This window comes from Macrobrachium rosenbergii, chromosome 40 (genome assembly GCF_040412425.1).
Source record: "Macrobrachium rosenbergii isolate ZJJX-2024 chromosome 40, ASM4041242v1, whole genome shotgun sequence".
NCBI classification, from domain to species: domain Eukaryota; kingdom Metazoa; phylum Arthropoda; class Malacostraca; order Decapoda; family Palaemonidae; genus Macrobrachium; species Macrobrachium rosenbergii.
The window spans coordinates 6458046-6474199 of record NC_089780.1 but is presented as its reverse complement, the minus strand read 5'-3'; the positions used below and the strand labels follow the sequence as shown (position 1 = coordinate 6474199).

At 36.6% G+C, this 16154-nt stretch overlaps 1 protein-coding gene across 1 annotated transcript in view; it reads left to right on the top strand.

Annotated features, from left to right (window-relative positions):
* The window catches only part of LOC136826074 (nephrin-like), a 113904-nt gene that overhangs the window by 56568 nt on the left and 41182 nt on the right, over positions 1-16154 (top strand). Inside the window, exon 6 of the mRNA XM_067082989.1 lies at positions 4004-4190. Coding sequence (XP_066939090.1) covers positions 4004-4190 — 187 coding nt within the window. The remainder of the gene's footprint in view (positions 1-4003; positions 4191-16154) is intronic.

The window sequence follows — 16154 nt, the reverse complement described above, 5'->3', positions numbered from 1 at the left end:
ATAAATACGCGTGTACATCTCCAGATGCAGTCATAAATACTAAATATATCACATAGATATTGACTGAGAGAGAAAAATAACACAGAAATGTTAGACTCTTCGGTGGAGCAGATGTCGGAGTTGATAACCAACTTATCATCGACAAGTTAAAGAAGAAATTAAGAGCCCCAAACAAGAAAGTTGACACAGTTGATGCTGAAGATGAACTTTGAGAAACCTTTGAAGTTGAGTGATGAAATAGATGTACAGTTCTAAAAGCTATATCTACAGAGTAGCAGACAATCAGTGAGGACTGTTTTGGTACCAAGAATGTATATCAGTTTGGTAGAACAGAAATACTTGAGATGGGTAACAAGACTGACACCTTGGACGATGGAATCAGAACAGACAAAGCAAACGTTATGATATCAGATAGGAGATAAAGACTTATGTTGAAACTGAAATGGCTAAAAGAAGATCAAGAATAGATATAAGAGGATAATACTAAGCTGATGATGCTAACTGCTTTTTAGGAATGGCCCAAATTTGGAAAAAAGAAGTAAGGAGAAGCAAAACAGCGTTGATGAACATTTCTGTGAGGAGATGAATAAGAATGCTAGAGGGATAATTTGGCAAGAAGCTGAAAGACCATTTTCAAAAAAGGAATCAGTAATGACCTGAGATGAAAATACCAGTTCACTTGAATCAGTTGGAGAAAAAAATTTTTTTTTAAATTTGGAATAAGGAAGCAAAGCCTGATGATCAATTGAATAACCAAGGAACCAAGAAAGGTGTCCATAACGAGATCACTTCAGAGGCTCATTCTGTTGGAGAAATTTTTTTTTTTTTTTCAAATCTAGAAATTAATAATCTGGAGTTGTCCATTTCACATATTTGTCCCAGGACTTATTGTGCAGCCGATGGAATTCAGGTCTCCTTCTGATGCCTTTTGTTGATTACGAAAAGTATTTGACAGTGTCCTTAGACTAATGTTACTGAGGATCTTATGTCGAGATGGCATTAAATTAATTGAAACGATCCATGAATGGATTGAATTTGCAATAAATGGTGGGGTGCTACAGGAAAATGGTACTGCACCTTTGCTGTTTGTCTTTCTCGTTGGTTTTGTAATAAAAAAAAAGTTGTAAGTAATGGAAGAGAAGGTTTATATTGGGGTAACAATAGAAACTGACAGTCCTAGAACATGCAGATGATGCTGTTTCAATCAGTAAAACACCATAAGTTGATTTACCAAGTATGCATAATAGAATACATCATATATCTGGAGAGATGAGATTCAGAGTAAATCTAAGAAAAATAGATGTAATGAAGACAGAGTATTCACAAAGAGATGAAATACGATGAGCAGGCTGAAAGATATTTAGAAAAATACTGAAATTGCACGTAAGAGTATGATTATACATACATATTTAAAAGGAATGCCATACTGACACAAGATCTTCAGTGATACCGGTCTGCGGACATTGTCAAATGCCTTCTCGTTATCAACAAAAGCGTTCAGATGGGGATCTGTAAATTTCATGCACTGCTGCACATACGTGATTGGTGCCGCCCCAGCTTTTTCATTTCTAAGGGTTTCAATCAATTTCTTTCTTCAGTTTACTGAGAATGAGCGTATTTTCAGTTTAAAGTTCAATGCCTCTGCACTTACCACATTCAATTAGACCACCTTTTTTGACCTGGACCATCGACGGATGGTCCCTTGTTTGTCACTTTTTCATAAGTTGTATTTCAACAGAGATCTTTCACAGTCACAATTGATCCCTGATCCCCTTCATCTGCCGAGAGAGAGCAACCAGATTCGCTGAACAGCATCAACAATATGCAGTAACTGTGCCTCGCTGTCGAACTTCTCAGTTCCAGAGGTCCTTTATTCCTCACACCTTTGGGCTGTGGAACAGCCTCCCAGAGGATGTCGTGCAATTGGAACTTCGGAAGGTCAAGCGAAGATGCAATGCATTACTACCCTAATACTCTTCTCCTTGCATTTTAATACATTTTTGTCTATGTATTAGGTAATATTTTTTTCTTCTTTTTTAATAAGAGAGATCTGTTCTTTCTGTATTTCCCTTTACCTCCTCTTACTTCTTCCTAATGAACACCTTAATATTCTTTGGTGGGCTTGTTCCATATAAATAGGCTTCATCTACCGAATAATGATAATAATTGTGGTTCTTAGCCAAAACTTCCAATTCCCAATCACCAGGCTGAGTTTGCCTATTCCATGTTTCAGTTAAAATAATCTCTGCAAAGATTCCAGCGTTTTCCATCTCCTCATTTTCTTCATTATTGATTCCACTTTGAAAACTCTGAATTCATTCACAAGCATATTCAGGTCTTCATCAGCTTCTGGTATGTCATTCAAATTATCCTTTTTCATATCTCCTAGTCATTACCTCACAAAATGATCTGGCCAACGTTGTCTTTCTTCTTCTTTGTAGATTACTGTTGACCTGACCCGTCCCTCCTTTAGAATGGTATTGTCCTCTGTTTCTTGCTATCCATGAATATTTCATTGATAATTGTGAGGGCTACGCTAGTGCGATTCCCTAAATACATGGCTTTGTCAACATCATCAGCCTGTTAGTCCAAATTTTCGTTTATAACTCTCCTCGGCTTTCGATTAATTTTAACGTGTAGATTTGAATACTTAATACTTTGTAGTTTGCGTTCTTTATCTCCTCCCTGAAATTTGTCTATGTGTACTTTTTGCTTGTGTGTATTCTTATTGTATCCCAGTTCTCATCCAATATCGAAGGTTTCAGTCTTATTACCTATATTCCCCAACACTTTTGTAGGGGACTAGTATGCATCCTCGATTTGCAGCATTGATTGCCTGCTTCCCCTCAGATATGGTTTCTAGGACTGTAAATCTGGTTCAGATTCAACAGCAAAAGCCTCTAAATGTTCGTATTCTAGAAGCTTAACTGTATCAGGCTCGGATACTCTGTCAACTTCCTTCTTGGGGGCTAATAATTTCATTTTTAGTGTGTCAAAGACGAGCACAGTATTAAACTTCTGACATCTTTGGCAATGATCCACTGTAGTTGGAGTTTTAAAAAGAAAGTGAAAACTGTTTTGAGGAATCATTTCTTCAATTGTTTACGAATTACATAACTGTTATGGCAAAGGTAATGCAATGTAATATATTTTGGATCTTTGTTGACAGTGCTGTATAAAACTCCAGGACGAAATTTCTCAGTGAAATTCTTTGGAATGAAAATGATATGCTATTGATGAAAAAAAAGTCATGTTATCCCCATGCTGTTTAGGGACTTATGCAAACCAAAGTTTCAGATGTGGTTTTATTCCTGTATGTCTGAATATCCAAAAATTATAACTTCTTGTCCTGTTGCACAAGTAAATGCAGTGTTAGGTTGACGCCATTTAAAAATTAAATTTAAAAAAAATATCCACAGATAAAGGCACTTAAATGCAGGGAAAGTATTGCCCACATACCTATAGAATCAAGAGATTTGAAAGTACTAGGCATTCATACAACCATATTTTTTCCTTCAAACCCTGATAACAGCCTGCACACAACAGATCCAAGAGGACTTTCCATTAAAACCAGGTCTCTTTGATTCTGTAACTTTCCATCAGAAGGAAAAATGCTCTCAGCAATAGCTATTTCTACTAATAATTTTATGACGTTTGAATTTTGGAGTCCAGAGGTTGATATGTGGTTTTCACATATTGTATTAAAGGTAACGCATTTTGTCTCTTGCAGTTGAATGGGGCATGTGTAAGAAGGATAAGTACACCACAGCTAGCCATTGCCTCATTTGAGGAATATCAAAATAATTAAGAAAAGTAAACATCACCAACTTATCCACCCATAATTTTCTGTTTTGTAGGCATGATTTTATCTTCTACTCCTTCTTCACTGTATTGCACATCCACCATTTAAAGACAAACAAGTGTTTTTAAAGCACAAATAGCAAAGTGCTTTGCAGTCATCATTGCATTTCCTCTCATTGTTTTCCATGATCTGTTTCCAAAGTTGGCCCGTCGGAGACGAAAGGGTGGATGGCTCCCTACCAGGTGGAAGAAGGGGCTCTCTTTAACCTGTTCTGTGAATCGTCCTCGAGCCTACCCCCATCGAACATCACATGGAACATAGAAGGAATGGTTGTCGTGGAGCCTAGTGTTGACTTCTACCCTGCAGTCTTCGGAGGAACAAGTACAAGGTAAGGGAATGACTGTAACATTCTAAAAGTATCAACTAGAGCAGATGAAAAGTATGATCGGTAGGCAGATTTCAGATGCATCTCTCGTGCGTAATGAGTTGGGTACTTTTTAATAAACATATTTCAGTTAATTTCGTTTCAAAATGTTATGTGCATCAGTGAAATCATAATTCTCTCTCTGATAAAGTTCAGACTGTGATCTTCGGTAAATTGCGAATATTGAGTACTACGGATACACAGCATAACAGTTGATCCCACAAGAATACAAACCATCCCCTTTTATTATGGAATATTCCTCAGTGCCAGCTGGAATCAATCACTGAAGCTAGATGACAATCACTTTCTTCAGCTGTGGTTGAGTCAACACGTCTTGCTGACTCTGACTGTTCATCATGTGAACTTTGTACTTTTTTACTGAAATTATTGTGTTTCGTGTTTTGTGTTTAGTATGGTTTATAACCAGAAAATTGAGTAATAGAAGGTGGGAAGGCTGAAGTGGGTGTTTTGGTGCTTTATCAGCCAATCCTGCCTAAATGAAGCCACTGAGTTGTCAATGAAGGCCGCATGGAAGTCGAGATTAATTGTGCAAACAGACAGTGCCACTAAATAAGCTTGTCAGAAATACTATTTGTACACCGACAGATTACGCGGCACAATATCATACAATCTCTTTCGAATGCTCCACAATGAATTGAGATAAAGAGGCAGGGTATGATAACGCGCATGCGCTAAAGGTATAAAATGTAGAATATATAATGATAACTAGGAAGTAGCTGTGAGAATCATTAATGTATAAAATTTCTTAGGAAAGGGACATGGTAGGATTTCGATTAAGAAATCAGTAGACATGACAGGAGGAATATTACGATACGAACAATGTGGGCTTAAATGAGGAAGAGGGTAGACAGATCTATTTATGTGACTGGTTTGATAGTAAATGGAAAAAGCTTTTCAGATGATTGACCTCAAAAAAAAAATAGAGAGAAAATATGGAGGGTGTATGATATAGATGACATATGTCGTTTAGAGCAATTATAAGTTTATGTGATGAAACTGAATCCTATTCAAGAACACTGTACCTGTATGTGAGGGTGATTGTTGTGGCTGTTCCGTCTTGATGGGTGGAATGAGGCAAGAAATCAGACAAAGGAAATTAGACTGAGGACAAAGTTGTTGAGAAAAAGAGAAGATAGCGAATAGATAATGTGAAGATAGTACAATACTGGATTGAGAATAGCTATTAGTGAAAATAGTCCTGATTGGGAATAGCCATGAGAAACTAGATACTAACGAAAGAGTCCTGATTGGGAATAGCCATGAGAAACTAGAGTCCTGATTGAGAATATGAGAGAAACTGAATGCTGAAAGAGTGATTGAAGAGAAACTAGATACTAATGAAAGAGTCCTGATTGAGAATAGCCATGAGAAACTAGATACTAATGAAAGAGTCCTGATTGAGAATAGCTGAGAAACTAGATACTAGTGGAAGAGTCCTGATTGAGAATAGCCATGAGAAACTAGATACTAATGAAAGAGTCCTGATTGAGAATAGCCATGAGAAACTAGATACTAATGAAAGAGTCCTGATTGAGAATAGCCATGAGAAACTAGATACTAATGAAAGAGTCCTGATTGAGAATAGCCATGAGAAACTAGATACTAAATGAAAGAGTCCTGATTGAGAATAGCCATGAGAAACTAGATACTGGTGAAAGAGTCCTGATTGAGAAGAGTCCTGATTGAGAATAGCCATGAGAAACTAGATACTAGTGAAAGAGTCCTGATTGAGAATAGCCATGAGAAACTAGATACTAATGAAAGAGTCCTGATTGAGAATAGCCATGAGAAACTAGATACTAGTGAAAGAGTCCTGATTGAGAATAGCCACGAGAAACTAGATTAATGAAAGAGTCCTGATTGAGAATAGCCATGAGAAACTAGATACTAATGAAAGAGTCCTGATTGAGAATAGCCATGAAAACTAGATACTAATGAAAGAGTCCTAGATACTATGAGAAAGAGTCCTGAGAGATACTAGTGAAAGAGTCCTGATTGAGAATAGCCATGAGAAACTAGATACTAGTGAAAGAGTCCTGATTGAATAGAAGAAACTAGCCAATGAAAAGAGTCCTGATTGTGAATAGCCATGAGAAACTAGATACTAATGAAAGAGTCCTGATTGAGAATAGCTAGATACTAATGAAAGAGTCCTGATTGAAAGAGATCTAATGAAAGAGTCCTGATTGAGAATAGCCATGAGAAAACTAGAAAGATCCTGATTGAGAATAGCCATGAGAAACTGATGCTAATGAAAGAGTCCTGATTGAGAATAGCCATGAAAACTAGATACTAGTGAAAGAGTCCTGATTGAGAATAGCCATGAGAAACTAGATACTATATGAAAGAGTCCTGATTGAGAATAGCTAGAAACCAGGGATACTAATGAAACTAGAAAGAGTCCTGATTGAGAATAGCCATGAGAAACTAGATACTAGTGAAAGAGTCCTGATTGAGAATAGCCATGAGAAACTAGATACTAATGAAAGAGTCCTGATTGAGAATAGCCATGAGAAAGATACTAGTGAAAGAGTCCTGATTGAGAATAGCCATGAGATAGATACTAATGAAAGAGTCCTGATTGAGAATAGCCATGAGAAACTAGATACTAATGAAAGAGTCCTTGAGAATTGAGAAAACTAGATACTAATGAAAGAGTCCTGATTGAGAAACTGAGAAACTACCTGATTGAGAATAGCCATGAGAAACTAGATACTATGAGTCCTGATTGAGAATAGCCATGAGAAACTAGCTAATGAAAGAGTCCTGATTGAGAAACTGAGAAAACTAGATACTAAGTGAAAGAATAGTCCTGAAAGAGTCCTGATTGAGAAAACTAGATACTAATGAAACCTGATTGAGAATACTAGTGAAAGAGTCCTTGAGAATTGAGAAACTAGCTAGTGAAAGAGTCCTGATTGAGAAACTAGATACCTGATTGAGAATAGCCAAAAACTAGATACTAATGTCCTGATTGAGGAATAGCCATGAGAAACTAGATACTCAATGAAAGAATTGAGAATAGCTAGATACTAATGAAAGAGTCCTGATTGAGAATAGCCATGAGAAACTAGATACTAATGAAAGAGTCCTGATTGAGAATAGCCATGAGAAAACTAGATACTAATGAAAGAGTCCTGATTGTGAATAGCCATGAGAAACTAGATACTAGTGAAAGAGTCCTGATTGAGAATAGCCATGAGAAACTAGATACTAATGAAAGAGTCCTGATTGAGAATAGCCATGAGAAACTAGATACTAATGAAAGAGTCCTGATTGAGAATAGCCATGAGAAACTAGATACTAATGAAAGAGTCCTGATTGAGAAAACTAGATACTAATGAAAGAGTCCTGATTGAAATAGCCATGAGAAACTAGATACTAATGAAAGAGTCCTGATTGAAACTAGAACTAGCCATGAGAATAGCTAGATACTAGAGAAAGAGTCCTGAAGAATAGCCATGAGAAACTAGATACCTGATTGAGAATAGCCATGAGAAACTAGATACTAGTGAAAGAGTCCTGATTGAGAATAGCCTAGATACTAATGAAAGAGTCCTGATTGAATACCATGAAAACTGATACTAATGAAAGAGTCCTGATTGAGAATAGCCATGAGAAACCTGAGATACTGAGAAACTGAAAGAAAGTCCTGATTGAGAATAGCCATGAGAAACCTGATTGAGAATAGCCAGAAACTAGATACTAAGTGAAAGAGTCTGATTAAGAATAGCCATGAGAAACTAGATACTAGTGAAAGAGTCCTGAATGATACTAATGAAAGAGTCCTGATTGAGAATAGCCATGAGAAACTAGATACTAGTGAAAGAGTCCTGATTGAGAATAGCCAAAACTAGATGGAAGAGTCCTGATTGAGAATAGCCATGAGAACTAGATACTAATGATAGTCCTGATTGAAAGAATACTGAGATCTAATACTGATTGAGAATAGCCATGAGAAACTAGATACTAATGAAAGAGTCCTGATTGAGAATAGCCATGAGAAACTAGATACTAATTAAGAATAGCCATGAGAAACTCTTGAAAAAAACTAGAGTCCTGATTGAGAATAGCCATGAGAAACTAGATACTAATGAAAGAGTCCTGATTGAGAATAGCCATGAGAAACTAGATACTAATGAAAGAGTCCTGATTGAATAGCCATGAGAAACTAAATAAAGAGTCCTAAGAATAGAAAGAAACTAGATACCTAAAGAGTCCTGAGAAGAATAGCCATGAGATACTAGTGAAAGAGTCCTGATTGGAGAATAGCCATGAATACTAGTGAAAGAGTCCTAGATAGCCATGAGAACTAGATACTAATGAAAGAGTCCTGATTGAGAATAGCCATGAGAAACTAGATACCAATGAAAGAGTCCTGATTGAGAATAGCCATGAGAAACTAGATATTGAAGCCAATAAACTAGATACCATAGTGAAAGAGTCCTGATTGAGAATAGCCATAGATACTAGTGGAACAAGATAGTCTGGAGAAACTGAGAGTCCTGATTGAGAATAGCCACATGATAAACTAGATACTAGTGAAAGAGTCCTGATTGAGAATAGCTATGAGAAACTAGATACTAATGGAAGAGTCCTGATTGAGAATAGCCATGAGAAACTAGATACTAATGAAAGAGTCCTGATTGAGAATAGCCATGAAAACTAGATACTAATGAAAGAGTCCTGAGAGAATACCATGAAAACTAGATACTCAGAAAGAGTCCTGATTGAGAATAGAAAGAATAGCTAGATACTAGTGAAAGAGTCCTGATTGAGAATAGCCATGAGAAACCTAGTGAAAAGAAACTAGATACTAATGAAAGAGTCCTGATTGAGAATAGCTTATGAGAAACTAGATACTAGTGAAAGAGTCCTGATTAAGAATAGCCATGAGAAACTAGATACTAATGAAAGAGTACTAATCTGAAAGCTATGAGAAAAAATAGTCCTGATTGAGAATAGCTATGAGAAACTAGATACTAATGAAAGAGTCCTGATTGAGAATAAATAGAGAGAACTAGATACTAGTGAAAGAATCCTGATTGAGAATAGCTGAGAAAAACCTGGATTGAGAATAGCTATGAGAAAAAAAGAGTCCTGATTGAGAATACCTGAGAAAAAGAGTCCTGATTGAGAATAGCTATGAGAAAAAAAAGAGTCCTGATTGAGAATAGCCTTGAGAAACTAGATACTAGTGAAAGAGTCCTGATTGAGAATAGCTATGAAAAAAAGAGTCCTGATTGAGAATAGCTTTGAGAAACTAGATACTAGTGAAAGAGTCCTGATTGAGAATAGCTATGAGAAAAAAAGAGTCCTGATTAAGAATAGCTATGAGAAAAAAAGAATCCTGATTGAGAATAGCGGAGAAAAAGAGTCCTGAGAATAGCTATGAGAAAAAAAGAGTCCTGATTGAGAAGGCCAGAGAAAAGTGAAAGAGTCCTGATTGAGAATAGCCTTGAGAAACTAGATCCATGAAAGAGTCCTGATTGTGAATAGCCATGGCTGATACTAATGAAAGAGTCCTGATTGAGAATAGCCATGAGAAAAAAAGAGCCTAGAGAATACTAATGATTGAGAATAGCTGTGAGAAAAAAAGAGTCCTGATTGAGAATAGCCTGAGAAACTAAAAAAAGAGTCTGATTGATAGGCTAATGAAAAAAGTCCTGATTGAGAATAGCCATGAGAAACTAGATACTAAAAAAGAGTCCTGATTGAGAATAGCCATGAGAAACTGAAAAGTCCTGATTGAGAATAGCTATGAAGAAAAAAGAGTCCTGATTGAGAATAGCCATGAGAACTAGAAAATGAAAGAGTCCTGATTGAGAATAGCTGAGACTTAAAAAGAGTCCTGATTGAGAATAGCTATGAGAAAAAGAGTCCTGATTGAGAATAGCTATGAGAAAAGATACTAATGAAAGAGTCCTGATTGAGAATAGCCAAGAGAAACTAGGTACTAATGAAAAGTCCTGATTAAGAATAGCCATGAGAAACTAGATTACTAATGAAAGAGCCTGATTGAGAATAGCCATCAAGATCTAGTGAGAAGAGTCTAGAGAATAATGAGAAACTAGATACTAATGGAAGAGTCCTGATTGAGAATAGCTGAGAAACTAGATACTAGTGAAAGAGTCCTGATTGAGAATAGCCATGAGAAACTAGATACTAATGAAAGAGTCCTGATTGAGAATAGCCATGAGAAACTAGAACCAATGAGAAACTGATTGAGAATAGCCATGAAACTAGATACTAGTGAAAGAGTCCTGATTGAGAATAGCCATGAGAAACAAGATCTAGTGGAAGAGTCCTGATTGAGAATAGCCATGAGAAACTAGATACTAGTGAAAGAGTCCTGATTGAGAATAGCCTTGAGAAACTAGATACTAGCGAAAGAGTCCTGATTGAGAATAGCTATGAGAAACTAGATACCAATGAAAGAGTCCTGATTGAGAATAGCCATGAGAAACTAGATACTAGTGAAAGAGTCCTGATTGAGAATAGCCATGAGAAACAAGATCTAGTGGAAGAGTCCTGATTGAGAAACTAGATACTAATGGAAGAGTCCTGATTGAGAGCTATGAGAAACTAGATACTATGACAGAGTCCTGATTGAAATAGTCATAGAAACTAGATACTAGTGAAAGAGTCCTGATTGAGAATGAAAAACAAGATCTAGTGGAAGAGTCCTGAATGAGAATAGCCATGAGAAACTAGATACTAATGGAAGAGTCCTGATTGAGAGTAGCCATGAAAAACAAGATCTAGTGGAAGAGTCCTGATTGAGAATAGCCATGAGAAACTAGATACTAATGGAAGAGTCCTGATTGAGAGTAGCTATGAGAAACTAGATACTAGTGACAGAGTCCTGATTGAGAATAGCCATGAGAAACTAGATACTAGTGAAAGAGTCTAGAGAATAGTCCTGATTGAGAAACTAATTGAATATTGAGAATACCAAGAAACTAGATACTAGTGAAAGAGTCCTGATTGAGAATAGCCATGAGAAACTAGATACTAGTGAAAGAGTCCTGATTGAGAATAGCCATGAGAAACAAGATCTAGTGGAAGAGTCCTGATTGAGAATAGCCATGAGAAACTAGATACTAGTGAAAGAGTCCTGATTGATTGATGAAAACTAGCCTGATTGAGAAAAACTAGATACTAGATACTAAAAGAGTCCTGATTGAGAATTAGTGAAAGAGTCCTGATTGAGAATAGATACCAATGAAAGAGTCCTGAAACCATGACAAACTAGATACTAGTGAAAGAGTCCTGATTGAGAATAGCCATGAGAAACAAGATCTAGTGGAAGAGTCCTGATTGAGAATAGCCATGAGAAACTAGATACTAATGAAAGAGTCCTGATTGAGAATAGCCATGAGAAAAAATCTAGTGGAAGAGTCCTGATTGATAGCCATGAGAAACTAGATACTAGTGAAAGAATCCTGATTGAGAATAGCCATGAGAAACTGAAAGAGTCCTGATTGAGAATAGCCTTCATGATACTAATGGAACCTGATTGAGAATAGCTAGATAAGAAAGAGTCCTGATTGAGAATAGCCATGAGAAACTAGATACTAATGAAAGAGTCCTGATTGAATAGCCATGAGAAACTAGATACTAGTGAAGAGTCCTGAGCCATGAGAAACTAGATACTAGTGAAAGAGTCCTGATTGAGAATAGCCATGAGAAACTAGATACCAATGGAAGAGTCCCTGATTGAGAATAGCCATGAAAACTAGATACTAGTGAAAGAGTCCTGATTGAGAATAGCCATGAGAAACAAGATACTAGTGAAAGAGTCCTGATTGAGAATAGCCATGAGAAACTAGATACCAATGAAAGAGTCCTGATTGAGAATAGCCGAAACTAGATAAGTAAAAGAGTCCTGATTGAGAATAGCCATGAGAAACAAGATCTAGTGGAAGAGTCCTGATTGAGAATAGCCATGAGAAACTAGATACTAATGGAAGAGTCCTGATTGAGAATAGCTATGAGAAACTAGATACTAGTGAAAGAGTCCTGATTGAGAATAGCCTAGATACTAGTGATTGAAACTAGATACTAATGAAAGAGTCCTGATTGAGAATAGCCATGAAAACAAGATACTAGTGGAAGAGTCCTGATTAAGAATAGCCATGAGAACTTAGTGAAAGAGCCATTGAGAAACTAGATAAAATAGTCCTGATTGAGAATGAAAGAGTCCTGATTGAGAATAGCCTAAGAAACTAGATAGTGAGAAGAGCCAGATTGAGAAACTGATTGAGAATACCAGTGAGAGAATAGCCTTGAGAAACTAGATACTAGTGAGTCCTGATTGAGAATAGCCATGAGAAACTAGATACTAATGAAAGAGTCCTGATTGAGAATAGCCATGAAAAAAGAGTCTAGATTAAGAATAGCTATGAGAAAAAAAGTCCTGATTGAGAATAGCTATGAGAAAAAAAAGAGTCATTGAGATACCAACTGAAAAAAAAAAGAGTCCTGATTGAGAATAGCCATGAGAAAACTAGATACTAGTGAAAGAGTCCTGATTGAGAATAGCCATGAGAAACAAGATCTAATGGAAGAGTCCTGATTGAGAATAGCTATGAGAAACTAGATACTAGTGAAAGAGTCCTGATTGAGAATAGCCATGAGAAAAAAAAAAAGGAGTCCTGATTGATAGCTATGAGAAAAAAAAGAGTCCTGATTGAGAATAGCCTTGAGAAACTAGATACTAAAAGAGTCCTGAAAGAGTCCTGATTGAGAATAGCCATGAGAAAGATCTAGTGGAAGAGTCCTGATTGAGAATAGCCATGAGAAACTAGATACTAGTGAAAAAGAGTCCTGATTGAGAATAGCTATGAGAAACTAAAAGAAAGAGTCCTGATTGAGAATAGCTATGAGAAAAAAGATCCTGATTGAGAATGAAAAAAAAGAGTCCTGATTGAGAATAGCCTTCCAGAAACTAGATACTAGTGAAAGAGTCCTGATTGAGAATAGCCATGAGAAACAAGATCTAGTGGAAGAGTCCTGATTGAGAATAGCCATGAGAAACTAGATACTAATGGAAGAGTCCTGATTGAGAGTAGCTATGAGAAACTAGATACTAGTGACAGAGTCCTGATTGAGAATAGCCATGAGAAACTAGATACTAGTGGAAGAGTCCTGATTGAGAATAGCCATGAGAAACTAGATACTAGTGAAAGAGTCCTGATTGAGAATAGCCATGAGAAACTAGATACTAGTGAAAGAGTCCTGATTGAGAATAGCCATGAGAAACAAGATCTAGTGGAAGAGAGAATAGCCATGAGAAACTGATTAATGGAAGAGTCCTGATTGAGAATAGCCTAGATACTAGAAAGAGTCCTGATTGAGAATAGCCATGAGAAACTAGATCTAGTGAAAGAGTCCTGATTGAGAATAGCCATGAGAAACTAGATACTAATGAAAGAGTCCTGATTGAGAATAGCCATGAGAAACTAGATACTAGTGAAAGAGTCCTGATTGAGAATAGCCATGAGAAACTCCTGATTGAGAATAGCCATGAGAAACTAGATACTAGAAAAGAGTCCTGATTGAGAATAGCCATGAGAAACTAGATACTAGTGAAAGAGTCCTGATTGAGAATAGCCATGAGAAACTAGATACTAGTGAAAGAGTCCTGATTGAGAATAGCCATGAGAAACTAGATACTAATGAAAGAGTCCTGATTGAGAATAGCCATGAGAAACTAGATACTAGTGAAAGAGTCCTGATTGAGAATAGCCATGAGAAACTAGATACCAATGAAAGAGTCCTGATTGAGAATAGCCATGAGAAACTAGATACTAGTGAAAGAGTCCTGATTGAGAATAGCCATGAGAAACAAGATCTAGTGGAAGAGTCCTGATTGAGAATAGCCATGAGAAACTAGATACTAATGGAAGAGTCCTGATTGAGAAACTAGATAGATACTAGTGAAAGAGTCCTGATTGAGAATAGCCATGAGAAACTAGATACTAGTGAAAGAGTCCTGATTGAGAATAGCCATGAGAAACTAGATACTAATGAAAGAGTCCTGATTGAAATACTAGATACTAGTGAAAGAGTCCTGATTGAGAATAGCCATGAGAAACTAGATACTAGTGAAAGAGTCCTGATTGAGAATAGCCATGAGAAACTAGATACTAGTGAAAGAGTCCTGATTGAGAATAGCCATGAGAAACTAGATACTAAAAAGAGTCCTGATTGAGAATAGCCATGAGAAACTAAAAAAGAGTCCTGATTGAGAATAGCCATGAGAAACAAGATCTAATGGAAGAGTCCTGATTGAGAATAGCCATGAGAAACTTGAAAGAGTCCTGATTAGCCCATGAGAAACTAGATACTAGTGAAAGAGTCCTGATTGAGAATAGCCATGAGAAACTAGATACTAGTGAAAGAGTCCTGATTGAGAATAGCCAGAAAAAACTAGATACTAAAAAAGAGTCCTGATTGAGAATAGCCATGAGAAACTAGATACTAGTGAAAGAGTCCTGATTGAGAATAGCTAGAAACTAGATACTAGTGAAAGAGTCCTGATTGAGAATAGCTATGAGAGATACTAAAAGAGTCCTGATTGAGAATAGCCATGAAAACTAGATACTAGTGAAAGAGTCCTGATTGAGAATAGCCATGAGAAACTAGATACTAGTGGAAGAGTCCTGATTGAGAATAGCCATGAGAAAAAAAGAGTACTGATTGAGAATGGAAAAGTCCTGATTGAGAATAGCTATGAGAAACTAGATACTAAATGAAAAAAAGAGTCCTGATTGAGAATAGCTATGAGAAACTAGATACCTGATTGAGAATAGTCCTGATTGAGAAGAGCCTTGATTGAGAAAGCTAGATTGACCAATGAGAAAAAAGAGTCCTGATTGAGAATAGCTACTAGAAAAAAAAGTCCTGATTGAGAATAGCTATGAGAAAAAAAGATCTATTGAGAATGGCCTAAGAGAGTCCTGATTGAGAATAGCTATGAGAAAAAAAGAGTCCTGATTGATACCTAGTGAAAGAAAGTCCTGATTGAGAATAGCTATGAGAAAAAAAAGTGTCTGAGATACTAAAAAAAGAGTCCTGATTGAGAATAGCTATGAGAAAAATCTAGATACTAATGAAAGAGTCCTGATTGAGAATAGCTATGAGAATACTAGATAGATACTAGTGAAAGAGTCCTGATTGAGAATAGCTATGAGAAACTAGATACTAGTGAAAGAGTCCTGATTGAGAATAGCTATGAGAAACTAGATACTAGTGAAAGAGTCCTGATTGAGAATAGCCTTGAGAAACTAGATACTAGTGAAAGAGTCCTGATTGAGAATAGCTATGAGAAAAAAAAGAGTCTAGATAGCTAAAACTGGAAGTGAAAGTCCTGATTGAGAATAGCCATGAGAAACCTAGATACTAGTGAAAGAGTCCTGATTGAGAATAGCTACTAGATGAAAGAGTCCTGATTGAGAAACTAGAATCTAGAGTGAAAGAGTCCTGATTGAGAATAGCCATGAAACTAGATACTAATGAAAGGAAGTCCTGATTAGAATAGCTATGAGAAACTAGATACTAGGAGAAAGAGTCCTGATTGAGAATAGCTACAAATTGAGAATGACTGATACTATGGAAAGAGTCCAAATGGAAACCAGAGAAACTAGATACAGTTAAAGAGTCCACTGGAATGGAATGAGAACCTGTAGAGTCTGAAGAAATAGCCACTTTGACAGAAGACTGAAGAAGCTACTTTGACAGAAGACGCGGAATAAATGAAGCAAGGAAACAGTTGGTGTGTGGAAGAGACTTGAAGCGTCAGGTGGAATGTATGAAGGGATTGTTGAGCAGACTCGTGTGTGGAACTGAAGTTTGGATATTCGGCGCAAATGGAAGAAAAAAAGTTGAAGCTGTTGAGAATTC